General features: G+C 47.5%; 2 protein-coding genes across 3 annotated transcripts in view; one reads left to right on the top strand and one right to left on the bottom strand.

Moving 5' to 3' along the window:
* Positions 1–1,484: 1,484 nt before the first annotated feature.
* LOC149334853 (uncharacterized) overlaps positions 1,485–27,911 on the bottom strand; it is an 87,566-nt gene continuing 61,139 nt past the window's right edge. Inside the window, exon 3 of one of the 2 annotated variants that reach the window (XM_089551483.1) lies at positions 1,485–2,247. The gene's annotated coding sequence lies outside the window, so the exon portion shown is untranslated. Of the gene's footprint in view, positions 2,248–25,908; positions 26,633–27,911 lie in introns of those variants that run through there. The other variant, XM_089551484.1, reaches the window with a different exon arrangement.
* Positions 2,129–26,527, top strand: LOC149334855 (scoloptoxin SSD14-like). The gene is made up of 8 exons (XM_089553679.1): positions 2,129–2,214; positions 4,632–4,868; positions 7,349–7,512; positions 11,598–11,679; positions 15,693–15,762; positions 16,475–16,659; positions 22,003–22,240; positions 26,384–26,527. Exons 1-8 carry the CDS (start codon positions 2,150–2,152, stop codon positions 26,525–26,527), a joined length of 1,185 nt encoding a protein of 394 aa, XP_089409805.1. The 5' UTR covers positions 2,129–2,149.

Genomic DNA, 27,911 nt, shown 5'->3' with positions numbered 1-27,911 from the left:
ATAGTTCTTTTTGCAGTTGTGGAAGGATTGTGTGTATTGTACGTTAATGTGATCACTGTTTAATATGTTAATTGTTTGATAGTTCATTGTCTGCCTTCCGTAATTACTTCTTGTTTCCCTCTGCACTCTTCCTCAGAGGCGGTAGGCACTGGTGTAGAGGGTGCAGCAGGTGGAGGCTAATTAGTAGACACAGAAAAGATAAACATCCACACTCCATTAAACCACGACCAGTAAGAACTAGTAACGTTCACGAACACTCCCTTGCCCCAACCACTGTTAAAACAAGTACTTTTAAATATAGTTTTCTCCCTAGAACGGTTGACGCTTGCAATTCCTTGCCGACACATGTATTCCACTGTGAAGATTTTTTTGGCGAATTGTAATGCCTTTTTACAAACCAAATTGTGCGAACTTGCGTTTTTTTTGTATTTCGTACGTTTTGTATGCTGGTGGACGTTGTATGTTTTTCGTTCTTTTAATTCCATGCAAAATGTATGTATTTCACTCCTGCTTCAAGCATTGGCCTGCAGTATTTAGACATAAAATCATAAAATAAATAATTGTACTACAGTAGCGACAGTAGTGTAGCAGCAGTAGTAGCTGTAATTTTGGTCCATTATTCGGAAAGGAAGTAAGGAAGGATGGAAGGGATTGGGGAGGGAGGAAGGAAATAAGGAAGACAGAAAGACAGGGGTGGAGGAAAGACGGATGGGAGGCAAGATGGAAGGAATAAGGAAGGAAGGCAGGCAGGAAGCAGTTTATGCAAAGCTACGCGTTCAGTATGAGATAGTTCACTATGGTAAATATGTGCTTTACACAAGCACAAGCCACGCGAGTGTCGCGTCCAATCGTAGAAAGCACTCAGTTGCTCAGAACCGAAGTCAGAGCTGGGCGGAAGTGATGAATGCGAGTCAACAACGACGAACCGCTCTTACGCGCGAGATATTCAAATAATTATGAGCCTGCCTTATACAAGTTCCCTGTCTCGGGGATGCTACTTGGCTGTTTCTGGATGCGCTACGCATAACCGCCAATGGGCTTTTGCCGACGGAGCTTTTTCTTTACACGAACAAAAAAGCTCTAGCTCCACGGGCGTCACCGAAATAGTGAATTTCTTTGCGTTCTAGGCAGGCAGCTAGCTTGACATCTATCACTGCATTGTCGAGTTCAGACAACTCAGATGCTGAAATCCCAAAATCAGGTCCACAAATCTCGATCTCACGACTCACATCTGGTGCTTGAGGGTATCCAGAATATTATTTCTTCTCGACATCCGTGCTCTAGGAGGTTTTGCACCTTTCTACCTCATCATCATCATGCATAATCATCGTCAGCCGGTGCAAACGTTTAATTATTCATGTTTTCAGGGCCGGGAATCTGGCCTATTTTCGTGTATGTATGCGTACCAGCAGCGGCAAACAATACACACACTTCACTTTCAAAACTCGGATGTAAATGATATTGTGCAGAGTCGTGGATTACACTGCGGACGCGGTGAAGCAGAATACAAAAGTTGAATTTGATTTCAACAAAATAAAACGTATTTATTTATTTGTGATACCCTCAGGGTACAAAGTACATTTCAGAGGGGAAGGGCAGTTGATAACAAGAAAAAGTAAACAAAGCACAATTCATACGAAACTATAGAACAACTGAGGCAAGATGAAAAGAAGTGAGCAAAATTAACTCGTAACAGATTAATAAAGTAGTTTAATAACAATACTAGTAGGTGGAGAACACAACACTACAATAAGATACAAAAGCGATCATTATGCAATCAGAGTGGTAAATTGAATTGTATCAGTGATGCTAGTTAATGATGCGGGTAGGGAATTTCATTCTTTAGAGGTTAGCGAAAAATAGGATTGCGCACATGTCACTGTGTTACAATGAGGCACTGTGACCTTTTGTTGATGATCACGACGGTGAGAAATGATCGAACGGTGCCGGTTGAATCCATCGAGAGCGAAGTTGAAAATTATAGTAGAAAATCTAATTTATACGCCAGTTAGCCATCACTGGCGTTAATGTGAAAGTCCTTCCATGAGGCCCGGATGTTGCCGGCCTTTGACGAGGTGCTCTCGTGTGCAGGGACATCTTCGACAGGAACGGAGGCCTGGGCGACGCCGCCGTCGCCGTGCTGCTGTGCATGGGCGTCACGGCTCCCCATCTGGTTGGGCTCGGCGGTGGATTCGTCGCGGTCGTCTACGACAAGTCAGTCATGCTCTCGAACACGCCGAGATTTCTCTGAAATTGACAAAAGGGAACAAAGGCGGCACTAAGGACATAAATCCGCAGCATATTTAAAGGCCCGTGTCTATCTGACCTTCAGTAGGCTTTTGCCTATCGACTGTCTTTAGACGAAACAGTCCTGAATTAATGTGTACACTCGGGTGGGGCGGAAAGAATCCATCTGAGTAAAGCGCGAAACAAACAGGAACATGAGACAAGTATTTGCCGCGAGCACGTCTTGCGTCGTTAGCCCTCAGATCAGAAAGAAAATTTTAATCAGGTTTAGGTTTAGGTTTATGGGGTTTAAGCTCCCAAAGCGACTAAGGCTATGAGAGACGCCGTAGTGGAGGGCTCCGGAAATTTATCCCACCTGGGGTTCTTTAACGTGCACTGACATCGCACAGCACACGGGCCTCTAGAATTTTTCCTCTAGAAAATTTCTAGAAAATTTTAATCAAAGAGTAAGCTCCTAAACCTACACATCGTCAGTAGAAGATCTGTAGACCTCGGCCTGTTAGACTTTCAGTAGACTTTTCTATAGGCTACGTCGCTGCTGACGAATGTCTAGCAATTATGCCAAGCTATATATATATATATATATATATATATATATATATATATATATATATATATATATATATAGCTATAGCTTATAACGAGCCCCTCATTCCCTTTCCCTTGTTTGCTTAATTGCGAGGGTCTCGGTTCTGGCAGCCCTGACGCCATAGGAAGCAGAGGGTTCTTACACAGTTTCCACCCTCGCCGTTCGATGACGTTCTACGTCACATCAGCGGTAACTCAGGACGTTCTACGTCCGCCGCTTAAGAACGTGGGTGGCGCTGATGAACGCTCTCAAGGTTAGGTTATTTGTAAACATAAATACCCCCGATTTGACAGCCATCGCCGTAGCTCAGCAGTAGAGCACCGGACGCGTATTTCGGAGGTCGTGGGTTCGGTTCCCACCGGCGGCATGTGGTTGTTTTTTCTTCTGCTTTTCTAATCAATTAGCTTTAAGCGTTAACATATTAAGTAATATTCTAAATGAAACAACAGCACAAAATAAATAAATTCAAAAATCCCCTCTGTCCCTTGGTTTCTGTGGCTGTTAGGTTCTCTCTCATATATATATATATATATATATATGATTATTGGCTACCTATAGATTGTCGACAGACAGTGAATATTCTATGTCTTAGGTATTCAAAAGAATTTGTGGACGGGAGTCTATGGGCTTCCTAAAGGAATTTCTTGTTAAGGTAAATGTCCGAAAGGCGGCACTGAGGACAAATGGAATTTGACCTACATATTTGTTTATTAACGCGTTATAATGGCAGTGAGGCAACTTTCACAAACTAAGACACAAAGCTCTCCTGAGGCATGAAAGGACAAAAAACGAGAGACAGGAATAGCTGCTACTCGCTGTTTTCATGAACAAAGCTTGGTGCCCTCAGACGCACTCTTGTTTAGTTTGCGGGTTACGTAGGCTAGCCCACATCCTCAGCCGCTCCCTTTATTGATCACAGAGCTTATTATTCTTTCGACGATGCACCACGAGTCTGCTTGGGTGGGGAAAAAGATATTTCGCTTTCAAATACCAACTCTTACAAAATAAATAATACGTCTTTTGCTGCCTCTCTTATCTCGCAGCTCGAAAAGATATGTTCGGGCCCTGGATTCGCTCGGAATATCCCCGGCCGGCGCGACAGCCGACATGTTCGGATCAGAACAGCGATCGTCAAAACACGGCAAGTTACAGCTGCGGGAACGCTGCTGAACAATGGGAAAAGAGAGACGTAGAGTCGTCCTGGTTTTGGAACTTAAGCGCTACGCAGTGCGGCCTTCCGTTCTGTACCGTGCTTCGTGTGAAAAGATAGACTTTTAGATACCTTTAGCATAGCGCGTACCGATACCGGTGCAGCTTACTGCGTACTGCGAGCCTCCACTGCACATGCCCAGGCCGCCCCGAGGGCGCAAGATAGCGCCACGTTCCCGTCAACAGTGCGCGAGCCTGCCGCGCCGAAACCAATCAGCGTGTGCGCAGTGGCGGGGCGCGGTACGCGGTAAGCAGTGGCGGTAGCGGTACGCGCTCTGTTAAAAGTGTGTAGTATCTGCTTTTATAGTTCAATGCGTACCGCCTCCTTGCGAATTAATGACAACCTATGCGAATTAATGCGAATTAATGACATCCTAGTTGAAATCAAGAAGAGATGGGCACGGGCAGGGCATGCAACGCGAAGGCGGTGTAACCAATGGTCGGTAAGGGTTCCAAGAGAAAGCAAGCGCACCCAGGGATTGGCAGAAGGTCAGCTGGGCGGACGAGATTAGGAAGTTTGCTCGCATAAGGTGGCCGCAGATGGCCCGTGAGCGTGAGATGGGCGGAAAAAGCAATCGCCTTGCAGTGAACGCAGTCAGGATGATGACGACGACCATGGTTTCCGCCCAGGCGCCAAGGCTCCCATCGTGCCGGGGGCCCTGGCGGGCTACCATGAGCTCCACAAGAACTTCGGCAAATTCGAGTGGAAGGAGGTGTTCGCGCCCGCCATCCGGCTGGCCCGCAACGGCTTTCGCATCGGGCCCCACTTGGCCGCGGCCCTCTACGACGGCGCTCAGGGCATCGAAGCAGCCTCGGCGCTCAAGTGAGCGCTTAATTCAGGTGCTGCTGTTGGCAGCTCTTACGTGGGCGTCAAGACTTACTTTGTGGGTTAGCCAAGGTACGACCAACTGTTGACAACAGCTAAGCGCGAGAGATAGCGCGCAAGAAGTACTCGGCTCCGGCGGATATCCTCAACAGAGAGCAGGTCACCACGCTCAGACGACTACAGACACCTACCCAAGCAAAGCCATGTATCATAACATATGACCGAACAGATACGCGAAAGAGTGCGTGTAGTGTGGGGGCTACGCCACAACGTACCACGCCACCTGGGGCTGTAAAAAAAGCTTTTTATTACCAAAGATAAATAGCCCTAGTCTAGAGCAGCGGGAGGCCATCCTGGCTGACTCCGACCCGAGCACACAGCTTATGCTGGTGACGAGGGCCAAGGCAGCAGCGGAGGCCAACGGGATCCTGGAATAGGGAAGACCGACCACTGAAGCTCCACATCTATCTATCCCCCACCCCTACTCCCTAACTCTTCCTTTTGCAACAATAAATGTTTTTACTACTAATGCTAGGCCTAAGGACGACATAAATCAGAACCTTCGTTTAATTATAGCGATTTGTGCAGTTTTAGACTACAGACGATATATGTCGCAAGAAAATGGGCGCTGCCTAATTTCGTTCCGTCATCGGGCAACCATTGCGTGCACTTAGGTTCTTCGGTTCCGAAGGCTACCTGCACATGTCTGGCAAGCGCTGCTCTGACTTTTGCAGGGAATAACGAGCTTGCTGTGCAAAAACTTTTGTGCGAATTGGCAGAGGGTGTTTAGTTCAGCAGGCTGTTTATCGTTATCTGATTCACCCGCATTCAACAGAATATGGCGATAAACGATCAGCCTGCTGCGCGCATTTTTAGTGCGCGAGCAGCAAAACCCCCAGTCTCATATTTCGCTGACCTTGGTCTGTCCGAAACCCCTCTCCGTGACCTCGAGGTACCTCGGCAAGGGCAACCTGCGTCTAAAAAGCCCCGCCGGTGGCAGACACCAGCCACCGCCGGGGAGTGACGCATCGCTTAACCGCTGCACCACTGCGCTAGGAATGATATGAGGACTCCCAGCGATCCATGAATGTAGAGAATGACATATTCCGCATATATGGGCATTGACCCATTGACGTTATCGCGTTATACCCTTAAACCGAAGCTTAAGTCCGGTTTCTGCGATCTTTGTCCGAATTTGGCTGCATTGCGCTTTGGCCTTTATTGCGTGTCGCCTTTTTTTTTGCGCAAGTGCTGTCGTTCTTAGAAAAAATACTCGTGTAAATGAAGGCTTCAACACTGAGGTATTAGCTCTGTTTAGTACTGCTAAAATGTTATAATCGACTTTGCATTAATTTATAACGGGCCCTTTATTGTGCCCATATTAATTTATCTTGCACTGACAACGTGGCTTCCGAAAGAAGAGTGCACGTTGGTCAAACGCCGGATTAAGTACTCAGCATCGTTCGGCTATAGGCCATGGCAGGTGTAAGACAAAAGAAATCGCGAAAGAGTTCAGGTGTCCTTGTCGTAGTCACCCGAAATTATCGATAAGAAGGCGCATGGGTTCCCACAGTAGTAAACGTGTGATCCATGCGTATTATTTCGGTGCTCCCAGTTGATAATACTTTTATTTATTTATTTATTATTCCTCAAAGGTCCACAAGGACATTACATGAGGGGTGGGCTGACAAAATTCGATTATTTTGGACACAGATGATCTTCGATGGCGGATTTGAAATGGACTGGGTTGATGATGGTCGCCACCTCGGATGGAAGGCCATTCCAGTCGTTGGCTGTTCTAAGGATGAAAGACTGCTGATATGTTACAGTACGAGATTTCTCGAGGTAGACAGCGTTTGGGTGGGAGTTACGGGATATCCGTTGAGCGCGTGTGATACGGGGGGCATCGTGGTTAAAGGTGTGAAACAATCTGCGATACAAGGAAAGACGGGCGATTTTGCGACAGCAGGCTAACGTGGGAAGACTGAGCTGGGATTTTAATGCAGAAACGCTAGTGTGATAAGAGTAGTCAGAACAAATAAATCTGACAGCACGGTTCTGGACAGATTCTAGCATAGTGATAAGGTTAGCATTGAAAGGATCAACCGCTGCACATGCAAACTCAAGTTTAGGACGTATAAAAGTTAAGTAAGCAAGAAGTTTTATGGAACGGGGAGCTAATGATAAGTCACGCCGTAAGTACCCGAGAGCTTGATTTGCTGAATTAGTAACATGATGAATGTGATGGGACCAGGTTAAATCTTTACTTAAGTGGATGCCAAAGTATTTGTAGGAGTCAACTGATATGATAGGAATAGTGCTAATATTGTAAGTATTATCCTGGTGGTTGCGACAGCGATGGAAAGAAAGAATACATTGTGGAAGTTGCGTACAAAAGTGTAGATATCTGACTGTATAGGTGTTCCGATATGGGAGCTTATGCGCACCGATCATGGCGGCCGTGTGCTTCTCCCAAGGTCCCGGTTCTGGAGCAAGAACACCAACTCACTGCTCCGAAAAGGCGAGAAACTGGTGCAGCCCGAGCTGGCCAACATGCTGGAGAAGATCTCGCAGCAGGGCGTCGACTACTTCTACAAGGGAGAGCTCGCCAAGGAGATCGAAAGCGTGGTTGGTGCGGCCGGTTAGTACAGGAGCACGCAGGCGGTCCAGGGTGACCGCACCGGGCGGGTGAGATCTTTCTAAGAATAATAAGGCGGAAGCCTTTAATGCCTCATCGTTGTAAGCAGGAGCTGTCGACAGAAATGTCACGCTTTTTGAATTGGTCGAAACGGTCGTGACGTCACAGAACGCGAATTTCAAACGGGGCGAACTGTACTTTGGCTAGTAATCATGCAACCAATTAAAGGGATGGCATAGTGATGCTCCAATTAAGTGGGACTGAGCTTAGTTACTTAGTTAATTAACCAATTAGCTTAATTAACCTTTCTAGTCAGGCCAGATAAATAAATAAAACCGAGTAGGAAATTGGTCGAGTTTGGGAATCGAACCAGGGTCTCCGGAGCAACGTTGCTCCGGAGTGCAAGACGAACACTCTAACCACTCCACCATGCCAGCTCGATGGTTTGAAATGAACAGAGGCGCGTCTAGTGGATACGGTGTCTTCATTCAATCCCATCTTCCTCCCTTCCCATTACGGCGAGGTTCAGGTGTCCACCGAGATTTGCGAGACAGGTACATTTTCTTTTCTCAAAAACCAATTTACAGACGAGCAAGGTGTAGAGCCGAACGGGCGATGGCGTTCTGTGGACTCCCTGGCAGCGCAGCAATACGCTGTCGCGTTCCACTTTTAGAGGCGAAGCTTAATATCTTAACCACACATCAGTGACACAAGCAGCAACACCACGCTTAAGGCTTCCGCCTCACCAACAAAGTGCCCCTTGAATTTTGCACCAATCGAAGCACTTCTTGTTCGTCGTCGTCACCCTTCTCATCATCGTCATTCTCATAACCGCCATTATCAGTCAGGTGAATGGCGCTGCAGGACAAATGCCTTTTCCAAATGATCTCCAATTATAAACGTGTTCGGCGCCAACCGCCGCCGCTTTATATGACACATCAAATCTGCTACTCTCGCCTCTGTTCGTGACTCTTCTAAAGTCCCTTGACTACGGTGCCTCGATGCAGCGTTCCTTTGTTAGGGTAGTGACATCTCCGCTGTGTTGGACCAAGGCTCATAAAGGTACATCAAAAAATACATTTTCGGAAATGAGAATTTTCGCTCTTTTGACACAAAAAGCGTTGAGTACTGCTTCCAGACATAGAAATCAGATTAAATTTTAGAAACGTTTTTTTCACTGCAGAATCCGGCGAGGCCCTTGCGGTTCAAAATGACGTCACATGATCGAACAGCGGGTGCCGCCACCCTACCAGAGGAACACTGCATCGATACACTCTACCTTGACATGTGGTTAAAAATGACGTCACATGATAGAACAGCGGGTGTCGCCACCCTACCAGAGGAACGCCGCAACGACTCACCCTACCCTTGACATGTGATTAAAGATGGCGTCTCCCAATCGAACCGCGAGTGTCACCGCCCTGCTAGAGGAAACCCTACCCTTGACATGTGGTCCAAAACTGCGTCTCCCGATCAAACAGCGGGTGTCTTCGCTCTATGTAGACGTCGCCAGATACAATACAAACACCTGTATAGCATGTGTTGCCGCTCCTCTCGTGCTACCCTACTCAACGCTTTAGTCTCCCCCTGCCGCAGAAGAAGTTACGATAGCGCTGGCCATCGGTCACTCTGCCACTCGCACAGCCCTTAGCGACTCCAAAAACGCCATCCGAAATTACTCCAGCAACTTCGTTTTCCCTGCCGCGGCACGCATCCTCAAATACTGCGTCCCTCCGCGACCGATCAGCCTAGACTGGGTTCCTGCTAATGCTGGGAACTCCGGGAGTCGACCACTTAGCCCGAGGTTTTACGAGTCGGGCGGCCGACGGGCCCTCCTCCCTGGATACCCTGGCGTTGGCTCCCCAGACCTACGCTGAAGTTACCAACCTATATGTACAGAGAACAACGCCGAATATACAACCCCACGCATTTCTTGGTTCTGCGCGGTCTACGCTGGTGCAACACGGCGCCACGCTGACGGGTGAGCTTGCAGTGACGTCACGCATGACGTCGTACGTGCTCAGAACGCAATGACGTCGCGTGTGGCATCGTAGTATATCATGCGCACTCTACTACGGAAGAAGACAATAATTAACAATATCCTATTCGCCACTCTGTAAACCACCGTCGGCGAATATCATGTTAAAAAGGGGTAACCGTCCTGCGATTTTTTAAAGGAAAACTGAGTAGTGAAAACATTTGTGTCGCTTAAAGCTTCCGTCGTCAGCCATTGATCTTCCTAAAGAGGCTTGCCGGCTATTGTACGCGTTTTTGAACGGCCCTTTTAGCCCGCGTATTTCAAGAATGAAAAACTAACGTAAAGCTGTAGCCGCTGTTAGATGAAGCAATTAGAGTGGCTATGAATGAAGTCATCCAACTGAAAAGGTTACGAAAAAGTCTCTGGGTCTTCTATACTCTGCTTGGCCCAAATTACGTTTTCCTCGCCTCGGTACACATTGTTACCCTGACAGATCATGGTCACCATTATTGTTGACCAGTGCAAAACAAAATATTAAAAGGCGGTGGTCCCAAACAGCCCGTCTTAGTTTTCATTTCTTAGGCTGTCCTCTCCGGAAGCCAGTGAGCCACAAACCGGGCCCGAACATTACAGCAGTTCCGCATCGATTGCATTCGAACTTGCTTCACTTTTTTGCCTCTCTGTGATTCGATGAAGTGACCGCACTCTCCGCGTCACCTGTTTGTCGTGTGCTGAAGCCAACGATAGCCCAGCCTTGGCGTCACTCGAGCCAGTCGCAAATGGCGAAGAAAAAAAGAAATAGAACGGTTATATCAGATCCATGTTGGAGCCGTATTTTGTTACGATTATTAGAGTGATAACATTAAAAGCCCCCCCCCCCCCCCCCCCCCCCCCCCGCCCCATTGATCTAAGGGGTGTGACGTCAGAGATGACGCCATCGTCTGAAGAAAAGGCGGGAAATATGGCGGGAAAATCCGCAACGACCCGGAAGACCAGCGACGACTCGCGCTGAACTGTAATGAACTGCCGGACTAGGAGGTCCACCTATCCTGGCTCGATAGCTGTATAGCTGGCAACCGGAGATATAGGTCTTTGCCCTGCTATAGACGTGGATAGGCTGCTGCTGATCGCTGCTGGTCGCTTCTGATGGCTTCGGTTATAAGTAGGGCCCGGAGCGTCAGGCATCTGCCTAAACAAGCCTATAAATGCCTAAACAGATGATTTTTGCATTTGCCTGCCTTTTTGTCGTTTTTTAGGAAATACTGCCTATTTAGCTGTACTTCTTGCCTATAAATGCCTAAATCCGGTATTTCGGTCCTCGGTGCCGTTTTTAAATTTTGAGAATCTGCTAAGTATGGTGAAAGGCGCGCGCCGATGGACGCACAAACGGCGCCGGTTTCGCCAAACGTTTTTCTTGTAGTGTAACTTGAGCGAAGTGTTTTTCTAGAAGTGTAGCAAGAGGCGTGTTTGGAAAGAGACCTGACATGCATAGTGCAAACTTCTCGACATTGACGGCAAGCATGACAAAGTTGGAAATGGCAGGACTGTCATAAGATGAATCATTGACGGCAGTCGCAGAAGTACCAGCAGCACTTCAGGGACTGGAAAGAAAGGGCGCTACTGCTTGTTCGAAGATGAAACAATTGGTACAAAAAAATAGAGGCCTGTAAACAATGTCCTAAATCAGATACTTTCTACGCGGAAACGTATGGCCACATTACACAAGGGCTGAGCCACTATCAACTCTCATGTTTTAGGTTCGCGCAACTAACTTCATGTGACGTCGAAAGAAGGTTTTCAAAGTACAAAGCACTGCTTAGCTCAAACCGAAGCAGCTTCAAATTCGAAAACCTGAGAATGGGCTTTATTGCTTCAGTTGAGGACTGCGTACGCTCCGTGCTTGACTGACGAATTTTGTATTAACAAAAAAAGAGTGTTATTCAAAGCGCCTATTTTTGCTTTATAGCGCTTATTTCAATATTTTTTAGAGCCTAGATGCCTGCCTATTTCGGGATTCTTTAGTGCCTAAATTTCCGGGCCCTAGTTATAAGTACGAACTTTCGGGCGGAGCAGCCGTCTCTCATGATTACTGCGACCGCTGTCTCCGCAGGGGGCCTAATGAACTCCACCGACCTGGCCGATTACAAGCCGTCCTGGGTGGACGCCATAGGCGTTAAGACGAAGACTGGAAGGTACCTATACTCTGCTCCAATTCCCGGATGTGGGGTGATACTCGCCGCAGCGGTCCACCACGTTGAACTGAAGCAAGTACTCGATACTATGTTATTTTCCGCTCCAATAATGAGGGGGTTATGGTGCGTGGAACTTGACCTCGCGTCACTTGGGCTCTGAAGGATGTCGTAGTGGAGGGCTACAGCTGACATGGCACGGCACACGGGCAAATTTTTGCTTTGCGTGTATGAAAATGAGGCCTACTCTGCTGGGGTTGGTCTCGCGGCCTGATACTCGGGAGCCGGCCGATTAATCACTGAGCCGTCGCAGTCTGCATGGTGTGGCATATGTGCTATGGAAGGATGTTGTAAGTTACGATGACGTTTGACGTCAGAAGGGGCTTTGGTGTCGTACGGTCGAATTCCACTCAAGAACTTTGATAAGTTAAGCCTATCCATCTTCGACCCTGGTAAGAGAGGAGCGAGGCGGGTAGTGATTGAGTCAGTCCTTAATTGGGTGTGGCGTGGCGGACTCTTTCAAAGCAAACGATTTATAAGCACAATATCTCCGGTGTCCTAGTATACCCGAAGTCTGAAAACTGCCGCGTTTACCTGCTGCATCCAGCTCAGGGGAAGGCAAGTCAATAAGATGTAGATCTGGGCCACTTGCTGGCGCATCTTCAACACAAAGGGCTCAAAAAGACAAACTCAAATGCATAAGGGGCGGCTCGAACAAAAAGATAAATAACTTCACCCGAATCCATTGTGCCCCCCTTTTCAAGGCATAGAGTTAGTAACAACAAGCCTAGAAGTTCACATTAAAGGATAACATGCACTCTTAGCATCTGCACTTCGAGGCGAAGAGCGAAAATCGTATAGAGCAAGGATAGAAAGTAACGAGCTCAGTTGAGCTCTCAGAACGACCCTGCGTGATAAGCCGTCAATGCGTTAGCTGCACTTAACGTTGGATTTTTTTTTTTCGTTTTGCAGACGCGTCTTTAATGAAGAAACAGACGGCCATAGTATTCCACGAATGTCCAAGGAAAGGATTCACAGGTTGGAGCATATCTGTCGCCTCAACCCGCTTTGCTGATTGGTAGTAGGTCGTGGCTTATCGGTCGTGTTGATTTCCTACTTCACGAGTACCGGTGCGGACAAAAGTAAGCGGAACACGCCACTGCCCTAGAACATTTTTCACGCCTTGCCGAATTGAAATTACCAGATGTGGTATGTGCACGCTGTTGCGCGTTCTCATGGACAAATAGTGCTTGTTCACTTCCGATAGCGAAGGAGTGGCTGCACTTGGCATGTTACTTTTACTTACGTCCGCACCTGTACTTCGGAGCTTATTCAAAGAGAATATCAGCTCTTATGAAAGCATACGTATTTAATAAGGGGCGTCTTTCAAAGAAATGGCAGGTCGCGGGAGTACCAGTTTCAACGTTCTTCTTGACGTTCAAGCAAACAAATATCTTCAGAAACATCGCTCTTTCAATCCCAGAAAATCTGAACAAACGCTTCTAGTTTGCACGGCTGCCACCATGTGTCGCGTGACGCTGAACACTCAAAATCAGCGCGGGAATTTTAAATATTGATTGCGTCCAATTGATTTCCTAAGACAACTCGGACAGGAATGCTCTGACGTAGTCGTGTATCCTGGGGCCGACGTTAAGATGAAGCAGTGCGTCTAGCACAGCCCTGTGGTGGACATTATCGAAGGATTCGGTCAAATCCAGCGAGCGAATGACTCTCGTGCTCTTCTTATGTTCTGTAGCCAGCACGTCGTTGGATAGCCTAAGCATCGCATCTTGATCAGACACATGAGGCCTAACACCTAAAATTGTATGCGGGAAAAGGTATTCTTCTTGCAGGTAGTTCTGGAGTCAGTTTAGAGCTACGTGTTCTACGAGCTCACCTAAACACGAGGTGAGTGAGATCGGTCGCAAATTTTCCAGGGCTAGTTCCTTACTCGGTTTTGCTATCAGCGTGGCTTTCGCGTGCCTCCAGTACTCCGGCAGTTCGCTCTTCCTCCAACACTCAGTCGTGTACTCCGTAAGATAAGCTGTTGTACCGTTGTCCAGGTTTCTTAGCGTCTTGTCGTCCACGCGGCCCTTCCCAGGGGCCGAGGCAGTGCGGAGCTTTAGCAGTGCGGCTCAGATCAGCCTCCTCCGTTTCGCCCTCATCCAGAGAGGAGTTTGGGCTCCCTTTGTAGCTTCGGAGCGGATTCTGCACCTTATAGGTGTAAAAATATCTGGATATCACTTCCTCGATTATTTCTTGATCCGAGTTTTGCTAATTTCATTCGTCTTCTTCATCTTGAATTAGATAAGATAAGAAGTTTATTTAGACAGGTACAAGTGTCTGGGAGAATGGCGAAAAGGCAGTGAGATGCCTGACAAAGCGCCATCCCCCCCCCCCCCCCCCCCCCCCCCCACCTCCCAGAAGTTGACACTTGTTCAGACAATGCAGTACGAGCACCGGCACAGCCCACAGAGAAAGCTTCAAAGACAACTTTAACATCTTATTTAAAGAGCACATTATACAAGTGAAAAGGCATTCTGAAAAAAAAAGGAAAACTTCTTTAACATGTTTCTTAAAACGGCATAAAGCACAAGTCTAAGAACTTAAAAGACAAGCAAATATGCAAAACAGGGTTTACATTAAAAAAAAACAAAAAAACGCTATCAGTCTAAGTTTGCAGTGACAGTAAATAATCAATTAAGATCAATTAATTAATCAATTAAGAAGTTTGCGGGAATACGGTGGCTGCAGCTGACAGAGGACAGGGTTAATGGAGAGACATGGGAGAGGCCTTCGCCCTGCACTGGTTGAAGTCAGTCCGATGATAATGATTTCTGTTATAGTTTTCTGATACTTGTGCAATCGAGATATACCGCCGGAGGGTCTGTAGCTCTCAGACCAAACTCAGTGGGAGGCCGCCGCGCTGCTCAGCTCGGATCCGGAAGTTCAACTTCGAGTCACGAGAAGGGCCGTAGAGGTCGCCGGATGGCATCGCCGGTCGGCCACCTGGCGTCCGGCCTAAGAGGAGGCCCACCATGGAGATGGAAGAACTGCCCCTTTTCGTGACCCCAATCTTTCTGAAAATAAAGTTGCCCTCTCTCTTTTCTAAGACCATCGGAAACAGTCTGAATTGCTTTGCAGCTCATGTCCTGATTGACTTAGCAAGGCAATGTCATCAGTGAATCGCAGATTACTTATAAGTATTCTCCTTTAACTCGTATCCCGGACTGTTCCCAATTCAGGCCTCGGAATACCTTCTGTAAACAGGAGCTGAATAGCATTGGCGAGATCATGTCTCCCTGCCTGACAGCCTTCCTTATTGGAATTTTATTGCTGACTTTACGGAGGACTATGGTAGCTGTGCAGTCGTTATAGATATCTTCCAATATTTGCGCATAAGACTCTTCTACACCCTGATTGCGCAATGCCTTCATGACAGCTGAGGTTTCCACTGAGTCAAACACTTTCCAGTATTCAATGAAGGCTATATATAGGGGTCGGTTACATTCTGCGCAGAAACTGCATGCCACGCATGAATCACCTGTCATGAAGAGTAGACATACTGAGTTCTGCTAAGAGAGAATCGTAATCCTAGAAAAGACAGCGACCAATATACCTGTCATAAAGGATGAGTGTGAGCTCACGCTGATCGCTTTCGATTTTCTTGCGAGAGCTGACAGAGAGGCTATTCCAGGCTACTTACGAGAATTCAAGACGTGGTCTCACGAGAGCTCAGTAAAGAGTGCGCAGACACTCGTATCGACGAAATTTTTCTGTTAATCTAGAAATAAGACCAATATGTCTCAATGCGCGCAAGACAGTTGAAGATACATGCATTCGGAAATCAAGCCTCTAGTCAACAATAACACCAAGGTCCCGTACATGGGCAGCGAGGGGGGAGCAGGGGACATTGAAATTTGCTGGAATATAAGGTAGCCGCAGCTATTCTGCAGCGAGTTTGCCCTGGAGTGGACGTAGATAAAGTGGCGTCGATGACTTTCTTATCTGCGCAGTTTCATCGAGAGGCTTAAGCTCGCCCTCGCCCGGCGACCCGACCTGGGAGACCAGACGGATGTTTTGCTGGTAGGTCTCGCAACGCGAGTAAACCTGGCTCGGCGATTTCAGTGGAGAATAGTGGGTGTCGCAGAAGTAGTCCTCACTTGTGCAGCGTTCAATTTGAGCTGCCGTTGACAAGGAGACCTTGAGGCAGCGCGCCTCCACATTCATTTCCTTGAACGCGACTAGCTTGAAGTCAATGCTCAGATCCCACCCAGATGCAGTTGTCACCGATTGCTTTGCGATGAGGACTGCTGAAGTCTTCATGGGGAGTCTCTACTCAATTCATGCTTCAGTAGGGACGCACTCAGTGCGTGTATTACCTAAGGACGGCAAGCATGTGTGAAGACAGTAATGTGTACTACTATTACTATTGCTATTACTGTTGCTATCACTATTACTAATTACTAATATTACTATTACTTCTACTGCCGCTACTACTACTACTACTACTACTACTACTACTACTGCTACTGCTGCTACTGCTACTGCTACTGCTACTACCACTACTGCTACTACTGCTGCTACTACTGCTACTACTGCTGCTACTACTGCTACTGCTGCTACTGCTGCTACTGCTGCTACTAGTACTGCTACTACTGCTACTACTACTGCTACTGCTAGTACTGCTACTGCTGCTACTACTACTAGTATATTGCAATTATGTACTTCCCTGCGAGGAGAGGGGCCTGTACTATGGAGCAACGTTTTCCTCCGGCTCTGTACATCCCCTGCGCAGAAGCAGGAGAGCATAATGGACGCGATAATGAGCGAGGATTCCAAGCTGAACGGCACGGTTCCCATGGCTCAAGCTTTCGACTACGGGTTGCGCCACGCGCCCGAGGAAGACTTCGGTGGCGCGCACCTCTCCATCCTGGCGCCCAACGGAGACGCGCTGTCCGTCACGTCGAGCCTCAACGGCGCGTGAGTTTGCCGGCCAAGCATGCGCTATCGCTATGAAACGCGTTGAAGAAGCGCAGAAAACGGGAAGTAGAGTGACCATTGAATCAAGACTGCAAACGAAGTCAACTTATTGCGGGTGAAACACTCTATCGCGTGTTGCGTAAATCAGAGAAAATCGAAAAAAAAATTCTCTCGGCCTAACCGCACTTTTGTTCCGGCTCAAATTTCGCCCAGAGGTTGCATTTGGCGGTCAGTTTTGTTTTATACGACATTTAGATGGGGCACTTGCCTGAATCGGTCAGAATTATTTGGAAATCCCCATCGTCTGTGGCGACGGCAAACCAAAACCGAAAGACTTTGCAGCAGTGGTACCCGTGGCGCCATCTCGCACCCACCGGAAAAACTTAGATATGCTAAGTTGGTGAGCAAATTATCTTCGCTTGGTGCTCTCTGCTGCGAAGCAGCGCAAGACATCATCGAAAATGCGGTCGTACAGCGATCAAGAGAAGGCCATGCCCGTGATTTGGCTATGCGAGTCCAACCCCTCCCCTCCGCCCACCGGAGGGCTCGTTTCTCCAGTGTGTGCGAGATGGCGCCACGGGTGCCAGTGCTGCAAAGTCTTTCGGTTTTGGTTCCCCGTCGCCACAAACGATGGGGATTTCCAAATAATTATGACGGAATCAGGCAAGTACCCCATCTAAATGTAGTATAAAACAAAACTGACCACCAAATGCAACCTCTGTGCGAAATTTGAGCCCGAACAAACGTGCGGTTAGGCCGAGAGAATTTTTTTCCGATTTTCTCTGATTTATGCAACAGTCGGGGCTGTAATGGACAAAAGATTACATGATTAGTATTATTCATTCGCCTAAGACATCTGAAATTCAGTTCAGCGTGTCGACGATATGCCGCCTCATCTTCGGTGGCTTCTCGGTGAACTGGTTCGTCTGAACGCGCGGAAATTAATTTTCCATCGCGAACCCACATTTCGTAAGCTTTTTGTCCCGTACATGAATCCTTAATGTCTATCCCAGTTCCGTGAAGAGGTAAAACTAAACTTGATATGTGAGCGCTTAAGTATTGGCATTTATTTTGGTAGTACTTGTACGCTCCCATATTTGTACGCTGCTTCCCTTCGCAACTTAAATTGCAAAGGGTGGGTGACTCAATTGAGTGGGCTGAGAAAACCCAGGCCTTAAGTGATATTCACCTGAAGCGACATCTTGGGCTTTGATTCGTTTTTTTACTTCCTTGGCACTGACTACTTACATCGCTGTCGCTCCTGAATCGTCACTGATGTGAGGTCGTGCTCTTTGTGGCATGCAGACTTCTTCGCAGTCTTGATGATTGTGCTTTGTACTCATAACTAGTAATTACCGAATAGAGCTCGTGTACCGCCAAATTTCGCAGCGCTGTTACCAATATCCTTCAAGAGAAACGAGCACAACTATCTTACTGGTACTTAGCAATGGGGCTGAAACGTGGAGGCTAACGAGAAGGATTCATTCCAGTTAAGGGCAGCCCAGCGAGCTATGGAAAGAAAAATAATAGGTGTGTCGTTAACAAGCGGGAAGAGGACATAGTGGACGACGGAACAAATGCGAGTTAATGACATCCTAGTTGTAAATCAAGCAGAAGAAATGGGCTTGGGTAGGGCATGCAATGCGAAGGCAAGATAACCGATGTTTTTCCCTTCTTCTCTCGCAATGGTAAAAGCGTAGTAGCGCAAAAAGACGAGAACTCAGAATGAATGAATGAAAAACTTTATTGTACTACAAGGGTTCTTTCTCAAAGCGTAGGTGGAGCCCTCAGTCCAGGGCCCCAGCGGCCTTTGCAGTCTTGCGAGCCCTGTCGATCAGCTTGAGCTGCTCTTCAGGCTTCGAGCTGGGCAGCGCAGCCTCCCACTGCTCCGGTGTTGGTGTGTTGTTTATCGGCGCTGCCTGCATTTTCTGACAGGCCCATGTAACGTGGTAAAGCGTTGGGTGCTCACCGCATAGCGGGCATTTGTTGTCATATGTGGTAGGATAGATTTTACTGAGTAAACTGAGATTGGGGTATGTATTAGTCTGCAGTTGTCTCCAGGCAACCGACTGCTCTCTACTAAGGTCTTTGTGGGGAGGAGGGTAGGTCCTCCGGAGGGCTCGTTGGTGTTCTAAGATGGCTCCATACCGTCTAGTGACTGCGTTTAGTTCTCCTTCTGTGCGCGCCTCCCGGTTGGTGTATGCTCGGGCGTTGGCGTCCGCACATTGGTTCCCTTCGACAGTCTCATGGCCTGGTGTCCACGTAATGAAGCATCTCGTAAAGGTGATTGTCCTCGCCTTGAGTATTTGAATGGCTGCAGTGGATATGCATCCACTGCTGTACTTTCTGCACGCCTCTTGCGAGTCTGTAATGATATGTGCATGGGGCTCGTCACTCTGCTGGGTGATGGCGAGTGCAAATGCTGCTTCCTCAGCCTCGAGGATGTTGTTGGTTTTTATCGAAGCGCAGTTGATTTCCCTGAGCTGGTGATCCACCACGCTGGCTACCGAGCCGTGTCGGTGTCTGTATGTTGTTTATTTATTTATTTATTTATTTATTTATTGTACCCTCAGGGCCCGAAGGCATTACAGAGGGGAGTGGGAATACATTTAAAATTCAACCTAAACAGCAACAACAAGGAGAGAAAACAAAAATAAACCAGGAATACACAAATAGTGAAAACACAGGAAGGCAATGAGATTAGAATGCAGTGGGGATATATTAAAACAGTGTGTAGACAGTGAAAGGCAATTTTTATACAGTAATAAACGACACATACTCGGAAAGAAACATTAAGGACTTTACGAAATGCATTGTTATCAGAAATACCTGCGATGTCGTGGGGAAGGTGATTCCAGCTGACACAAGTTCGGGGTATGAATGAGTCATGAAAACATTTGGTGTGACAAGATGGGATTCCAACTTTATGACGGTGATCAATGCGTGCTGATATGTAACATGGTCTTGACAATAACTTAGGGTTGAGAAGGCTGTTGTGGTAAATTTTATGAAAAAGACACAATGAGGCTATTGATCTGCGGTGGGAAAGAAGTGGTAGAGACAAACTTGATTTCATGGCGGTTACACTGCTTGTTCGGTGATAATTAGAAAGAATGAAACGGCATGCGCGGTTCTGCACAGCTTCCAAATCTGAAACGAGTGAATCGATGCCAGGGCTCCAGACAGATGCAGCATATTCTAACTTGGACCGTACCAATGTTTTATAAAGTAATAATTTTATTGAAGTAGATGAACGTGAGAAATTTCTGCGAAGGTACCCAAGCATGCGATCAGCGTTATTTATTATGTATTCAACGTGAGTTTTCCAAGACAGGTTACAAGAAACATAAACACCCAGATATTTATAACATGACACGGTTTCGAGAGACACGTTGTTAATGTGATAAGAAGAAGGGGCATTAGAGAGACGAGAAATGCGTACATGTTTACACTTATTAATGTTTAGTTGCATGTTCCAAGTAAAACACCAGTCAAGAACCTTGTTAATATCGGATTGAAGACAAGAGACATCATTACCATCTTTAATTTCGCGGTAAATAACACAATCATCGGCAAAAAGATTAATTGAAGAAGAAATGTTAGCCGGTAAGTCATTTATATAGATGAGAAAAACGTCAACAACGTTGACGTTGTTGCGTCAACGTATAATACGTCTTTTGCCCCGGCGAAGCTTCTTTCGTGGAATTCGGATGTTGCCTTTCTTCTCGCCTTATGTATATCTGGATGCATGTTTTTTGGAATTGGACTGATCTCAATGATCCTCCTGATTTCATCTGGAACGCTCGCTGTGCTATTGATTTCTTTCAAAGCGTCCCTCATGCCCAGCAACCGCAGCGTGTTTCTGCCTGTTGCGGACAGCATCAGTCTTGTTTTCTGCGCAAGAAGGTGGGCCTCGATATGTTCTTGTGCTATGTTGTTTATGCCAAGTTTAAGGAATTTCTCCGTCGAAGTGCTGACCGGCAGTCCGAGAGCGCATTTGTATGCTTTTCTAAGAATTGCCTCTAACTGCTTCTTTTCTTGCTCAAGCGGTGTTTGGTAGGGGACGCCGTATAAGGTCCTACTGACCACGAGGGCCTACCCGCCGCGGTGGCTCAGTGTGGTTACGGCGCTCGGCTGCCGACCCGAAAGACGCGGGTTCGATCCCGGCCGCGGCGGCTGAATTTCGATGAAGGCGAAATTCTAGAGGCCCGTGTACTGCGCGATGTCAGTGCACGTTAAAGAACCCCAGGTGGTCGAAATTTCCGGATACGGCGTCCCTCATAGCCTGAGTTGCTTCGGGACGTTAAATCCGAACAAACCAAACCAAACCACAAGGGCCTGCACTAGCCTACATGTGTCTTCCTCCTTCATACCTCTTCTTCTGTTGGAAATTCTTGCAATCGTCCTGGTGATCTGTGCTGTGGTATTTGCTAGCTGTCTGATCGTGTGATCAATACGACGGTTGCTTTGGATCCACATGCCGAGGATTCTAACTTTCGATACTTCCGGAACCTTCGTTTCCCCTGTGTAGATATCTATGGAGTTTTGCAGATCATACCCTTTTCTGTAGACTCTGAACTCAGAAAGACAGACGCACACAGCGCTGAGTCCTCGTCTTTCTGCGCTACGCTTTTACCCTTGCAATATGATCCACCAAGCCCAAGCGTCTACCTTTCTTCTCTCATTCCCTCCTTTATTCCTTCCCTTACGGCGCAGTTCAGATGTCCGCCGAGATGCGAGACAGATACAGCGTCATTTCCTTTCTTCAAAAACCAATTTCCAATTTCCTTATCGGGAACAGACTGGATTCCAAGGGAAGGGAAGCGTACCATCGGGCGGCAAAAAGTTAGGTGGACGGATGAGATAAAGCCGTTTGCGGGGATAGGGTGGCCGCTACTGGCACAGGACAGGGTTAGTTGGTGAAGTGCTTAGGGGATTTCCCCAAGGTGTAGTAGATTTGTAATCAGAGAGTAATTACTCATTGGCACCAACCCAAGCGCAGCCGTACGGCTACGAAGGAAAGCTAGACACCTTTGTCAGAAACCTCGTAGTTAAACAAAAATTCGCCATGGTCCGGGGTTCAAACCCGGGACCACCGCTTCACCGCAGCAGTCGCTCTACCAACTGAGCTAACCGAAATGGCAAGATCATGGTAGGGCGAGAGAGGATTAATCACTCGAAGTGGGATCAGTGTTGGTCAAATGGAGAGACATTGGGCCTTTGCCCTGCAGTGGGAGTAATCAGGCTGATGAGGATGACGTCCAAAAGCTGCCTGCATAATGTACCCGCTTGTGAAACAAGGAGTTGACACTTGAGCGTTATGTATGCGCTTGCGGCACCCAGGTTCGGCAGCATGTTCGTCACCCCGTCTGGCCTGCTGCTGAACAACTACATGGACGCATTCGCCAAACCTGGTCGCCGCTTCGACCTGGACGCTTCGCCGGCCAACCTTCTAGGCCCTAAGAAGCGGCCCATGACCTCCATGGTGCCCACCATAATCACGGAGGGCAAGACACCCTCGAACATCTTCGGCATCTTCGGCGCCAGTGGTGGACTGGAGGGCCTCTCAGCACTGGCACAGGTCAGCTCATCATCACATCACTGCGTGCTTGAGAAAGTCCACCCCGAATAAAACGTCTTCAAGCCGCTAGGATTCAGTTTGAGCACAGGGCGAACGAGGGAAAGGGTCCCTCCATCCTTCTGGATGCATTCAAACTTAGAGCTGCCGAACTACAAGGTCCGAACGCAGAATCCTGTGGGCTGAAGACTTTTGACGGAGGCTTCACAAACACAATTTGAACATCTGTATAAGGCGGCACACCGGCCAGCAGTACAGACGGCATTTGACTGGCCGTTTTGCTGTTAGTGCCGCAGTAGCTGATATGGAGGTAAGCTCTGCAATTGAAGTTACCAATGGCCACTGAACAAAAGACGCTGTTCACTGCTTGACGCGCTGCTGGCATCTCAGTACCGTTTTGCGGTCATATTGCAGGTTTACAACAGCGTGGAGGGGAAAAGAAAAGTATTTTTTGTTTAAGATACGCACAAGCTTCAAAAATGAATATTGTGCGAGGTGGGCGTGTAGAGGACGCAAAGCAGTTCGTCTTTCATTGTGCACTAGGTAGGTATGCAGTCCAAAAGTATTGAAGTTATAAAATTGCACATCTGGTTGAAATGGACAAGTGCAATGCTAGAAAATATGATGTGGGAACTATATTACTCCAGAAATAATTATTGAAATCGTTTAGAGAGGAATATTCTAAAAGAGGGAGATTTACAAGAGGACAGAAGGTGCGATTAAAAGTGACGTCTCTTTGTTTCCCTTTGTCATAAACGTTTATGATGTCAGGAAAAAGCGTACCGTTCTTACCGGAATGCCGCTAAGCATAGACCATATAGCGAAAAAAAAATATGGCGGTAATGTTAGAAGAGATTATCTTCTTTTGCTGCCATCCTATTATAGTAGCTTGCATTTTCCTGCCATTTATGATCACCTCTAGCGTTTTTCTTCTGTTTTTTTTTTTTTTGTGAGAAGGAAGTGCACCGTCCTCTGACACACGTAGCTGCAGCGGAAATTCTCCTTCTTTGATGACTGAAGGCCTAGAGTTTCTTAATATTACCTAGAGGTAAAGCTGCCTTTCATCCACCATGGATGCCGGGCAGATGAGGTTTCGAATTTGGCTTGGCTTGTGTTAAGCGTGAAATGTGGATTCAGCCGTAACAGTGCGACTCTTCTTGGGGCAAATCTTGAATAAATGTCGTGAAAGTTTCCACACCAGCGTAACACTTGTGCTAAACTCATTAAAGAAGTGAAGAACGCACTATTAAAATAATTTCAATCACGCGCATACGAAAGCCTCGCGGCGCATTTGCTGATTTTGAGGCAGAATTCTTGTTTTCAGCCCACCACTAGCCTAGCCTAATTATATATCTCGTCTTCCCGGCATTCCTGGCGGTGCCCTTTAATAAACTCGCACGGACGGTGGGGCTAGCTTTTGCTCTACACTCCAAACGCGAATACACCTATATATGGGAATAAAAAGGAAGCTGTCCTTAGCGCGCACCCTTTTATAAAAGAGTGTGCGATAGAGGACAATTTACTCCCTTTTTACGCCCTTCTGTTCCGGGTGTAGGTAATACTGAGAGAATCTATGATGGAAGCAGGTTCGCTTCAGCCGCTGTTGTTGTCAGACAGGCGAAACTTTCCGTGCTTCGGTGCGATGCATTACTTGCCGGCGCACGACTATTCGACGTTCTTAACAGCTAGTGAATCGATAGTCCAGTCGTTAGCCGAAGGAATGCCTCGCTAAACCACTGATGCGATCAAAGTCACGAAGTGAGGACCGCTTCTGGTAATAAGCGTACTGTCTATGCGGCGTCTAGCGCGTGTTCGCATTGGGTAGCGGGGATGCGGCACAAAACCAGACACAACTGTCGACGCCACGTTCAAGTTGCCGGCAACATGTTAGCGAAAAAACACTCAAAGGCACACAAACTAAATTTAAGTGTTCTGTCACCTAGTCCGTTGTCGGCAATATAAGCTATGCCAAATTTATACGCTTGTGATGTAATTCCCAGTTAGTTCAAGAAGTCGATCTTGGAGTCTTGCGTGCGCTAACTTTGCGTGGCGTTTGCAGCTGATCACCTGCCTGAGGGCCTATCCCCTGTGGCGGTGTGTCCGGGACGACGTCCGCATGCAGCCCACCTTCCGGGAGACAGTGAGCGGCCTGGTCTACGTGGACGGGAAAAACTCCGCCTACGATCCGGTACACACGCGGGCTGTGGGGCACACCGTATTTATTTTGCTGGTGAACCTTCATTCCAATTGGTTAGGCTACAAGATTCTTCACAGCGGCAGTTGTGTCGGGGACTTCCTCTGGTTACACGCTGTCGCAGCAGTGTACAGTGCAACTTCCGCTTTCAGTGTTCTGGCTACAGAGAATGTTGCACAGAAGAGCCGAAATACGCCACTACGGAACAGCATTGATAGCAGTGCGTCCGGAGCGGTCGTGTGATGTAGGGTGCTCCACTCCCAGACCACTTTTGACTGTGCCGCCATGCGATCACACCTCCCTCCCGAAGGAGGACGAAAAAAATGGCAGTTGCAACGTGTTAAACCGTGTATGACGTGCGAAAGCACTTGGTTTCGAATTAGCTTTACTATTGCCTAGACATTGCCCTATCTTGTCACATCACGTAACCAATCAGGTACCAGCACACTAATTAAACTTCCATACCACGTGACAGTTTGGAGTATCCACACAGTATACTAGGAAACTTTTATACCACGTGACCATTACATAGCATCACCGTACACAAGGCGATTTCTATAAACTTTCATACCACGGGGCCTGGCAGTATCGTCAGTCTCCCATTTTATTTAAACTTTTCATGCGACGTGACCATACAGTAGCCAAAACATCTCCAAGACAATTTCTTTTGAACTTTCGTACCACGTGCACCTTCCCCTAGCCACACCATATCCAAGTAATTTCATCTGAAAGGCCAAAGAGATGGAAACGCCGCGGCCAATCAGAAAAGTGAAGCTGGGGAAGAGCTGTGGGGAATCGTAAAGCGCAATCCAACGACGTGTAACACGTCAGTGGTGGTGCTAGCTCTTTTGTCGGTCAGTCCCCCTGTGTGAAGGCTTCGCCCTCCGGAGTCCACCTGCCGGTAAACACGGACTCCTCAACCACCCACCCAGACAACCCCTAGAAGCCTCGCCGTACCACTAACCGATGGTGAAAGCAAATTCAAAGACGCAGACGGGTCACCGGCAGACGCCAAGCGGACTCTAATGCTAACGCATACACCGCCGCATGAATCGCATTGTTCGTCCGTTACTTTTCAGAACGCAGGTGTTAGGCACCCGTTCCTGGCTTGCGCCTTTTCGTTGACGGCGTAACCGGCAGGGCTATAACAAACTAAAGAGCGCGGTGAAGGATTGAAGTTTTATTTAGCAATGTTCTAATGCTAAGGTTTTTGGCTTGGTTCGCGTCATTACTGAGTGCTTCATGGCATCATTAATCGATCAGAGTTTGCTTGGGGACGTCAGCGCTTACGTTCCACATTGCGACTAATAACCGTCTATTTCTCTTCAAGCAAATAGCGTACGCGTAGCTCAATGCCGATTAGTCGTGTCGTTTCTTCGCACAGTGCGTAAACGGTCACGGAATTTTCAGAGCGATACTTTGTCGGGTTTACAATGATGGGAAATGAGGAGCGGGTTAGATATGCCATATTCTTCTTCGGTCATCTCTGAGCGACAATCTAACCCCTCAGTGAAATGAGAATGATGACCGATGAGAAGAGGGCCAACCCTAGTTTCGGCTCCAAATAGAGGCGCATATGCCGGCAGTGGTGCATTACATAAGTTCACATGAAAAAGCGAAATACTATATTCAAGAAATAAGACAGAAATGAATTCACAAGGAAGTGCAGGGGATATGTGCTATGTGATGTTTAACGTCCCGAAGCGACACACGGACTGTGAGGGAGGCCGTAGTGAAGGGCTGCAGATTAATTTACACACATTGCACAGTACCCAGGTGTTTTTGCATGCTGCAAAGCACACGTGAAATGTTTACTGGGCGAAATAACATCTCTTAAACCATTGATATCAGTGATAACGTAGCTGTGTGAGCAAATAAGCTTCTAATTAAAAAAAAAAACATACATGATCATGAGGGACTTTTACCGCCCGTTGCGTTCCCCCCTGTTCTAGGCGGCGTTGCTGCGGAAGATCGGCCACAAGGTGGTTCTGCGGACCCTGAAGTCGACTGCCAACGGGATCATCTCCACAAGCAACCTCAGCTGGTATGCGACCAGTGACAGCGTCCACAGCGACGGGGCCAGCGCAGGCCGCTGACATTCCCCCGCCTTCTCCAACTGGTCGCAGACGCCTGTCAACCATGGGCGTTTCCGCGAGAAGCTCACTCGCCCTCCACTTCCGTCGTCTTCACACTGGAAAGAACTGCAACCATTGAGCAAGACATATCTAAGATTTTTAAGCGGCGTATACGCCGCTTAGTATGCAAGTTGGGTTTGGATGTAGTGCGACAGAGACGACAAAACACAACAGATGGACGGGACAAGCTGTATACTGGATCGACTGGTGACTCACATGTATATTTTGCTTTTCCCCGCCTGTGCGTGATTTTTGTCAACTATTTCCTTATTGTGTATTTTTCTTTATTACTCCTCTGTGTGGACTCCCTGTACGAAAAAGGGTTAACCAGCGGTTTTTAGTTGTATGTTCTCCTTATTTGTTTTACGCTTCATTTGTATCATGAAGCTGACTCGGTGGGTTGGATACTCCAAGCATATTTTGTTTAATTTTGCGCCTACTGTACAAACATTAAAATATTGGAACAGGCATTGCTACCTTGCATCCACTGAAGGCGCCATTCGGCATACATGCCTGCCTCTACTGTGCTCGTCTCTAGGCCTTGGAAAAGCTGTTTGTCGTCGTTTTAAGCGCCTGCCGAATCTTCTGTTGCAATATTGTTGGGCAAGCGACTACTAAAGCACTCCCCAGGTAGCGTGCGAGAAAGACAGAGCTCGTCCGTAGCACTACGCTATTATGGACAGTAAAGCGGCAAAAATATTAGCGCCCGTGAGCGATCACCGGAGATAAGTATTCGCAACTCTGGGCGCAGCAGTTCACGGACACCTCGATAGCTAAAGTTATCGGAGTGTTGGCAAACCGCAACAGCTGAATCCCTTCAGGACAGTGAACAGCCGAGACACTTTTTTGGTCGCGCGTCATTCGACCGAGAGGGCTTCCGAGTTTTAAAGCTATAGCATTGGAGTTGAGTGGTCGTCCCACCAAAACCCTGCCGATGTCCGGTGTCACAAAATTCGCTGATTTAGACAGCTCATGTGATCTTTTGACGTCATCACAACCTGGCCACCTTGGCAGCTGACAGCCTAGCCACCGGACTGTGAGCATTAGTTGTCGTCGCACGAAAACCCCGCCGATGTCCTGTGTTACGATTGGTCGAAAGAAGTCACTTGATCTTGCGACGTCACCACAACCTGCCCTCCAGATTGTGAGCAGAGTTGTTCGTGACGCGTTACAAGTAATTGATTACTTGTAATTTTGTAATTTACTAATCACATTTTCATGCGGTAATGTTCCTAGTAATTCAATTAGTAATCCAAAAGAAAGCTATCAGGATTATCGCAGGTGCCAGTTTTACTGCCCATAAGGCTGAATTGTTTATTAAGTATGAAGTAATTCGTGTAAGTGT

The sequence above is a fragment of the Amblyomma mixtum genome, chromosome 7, assembly GCF_055824585.1.
Source record: "Amblyomma mixtum isolate Tamu chromosome 7, ASM5582458v1, whole genome shotgun sequence".
Classification (NCBI taxonomy): Eukaryota; Metazoa; Arthropoda; class Arachnida; order Ixodida; family Ixodidae; genus Amblyomma; species Amblyomma mixtum.
This window is presented reverse-complemented; position numbering and strand designations above follow the sequence as displayed.

Coding starts and splice junctions, on each gene's coding strand:
- LOC149334855 (XM_089553679.1), top strand. CDS start 2,150: ATGGGCGTCACGGCTCCCCATCTGGTTGGGCTCGGCGGTGGATTCGTC. Junction 16,660..22,002: donor ACGTCGAGCCTCAACGGCGC/GTGAGTTTGCCG, acceptor TGCGGCACCCAG/GTTCGGCAGCATGTTCGTCA. Junction 22,241..26,383: donor GCCTCTCAGCACTGGCACAG/GTCAGCTCATCA, acceptor CCCCTGTTCTAG/GCGGCGTTGCTGCGGAAGAT.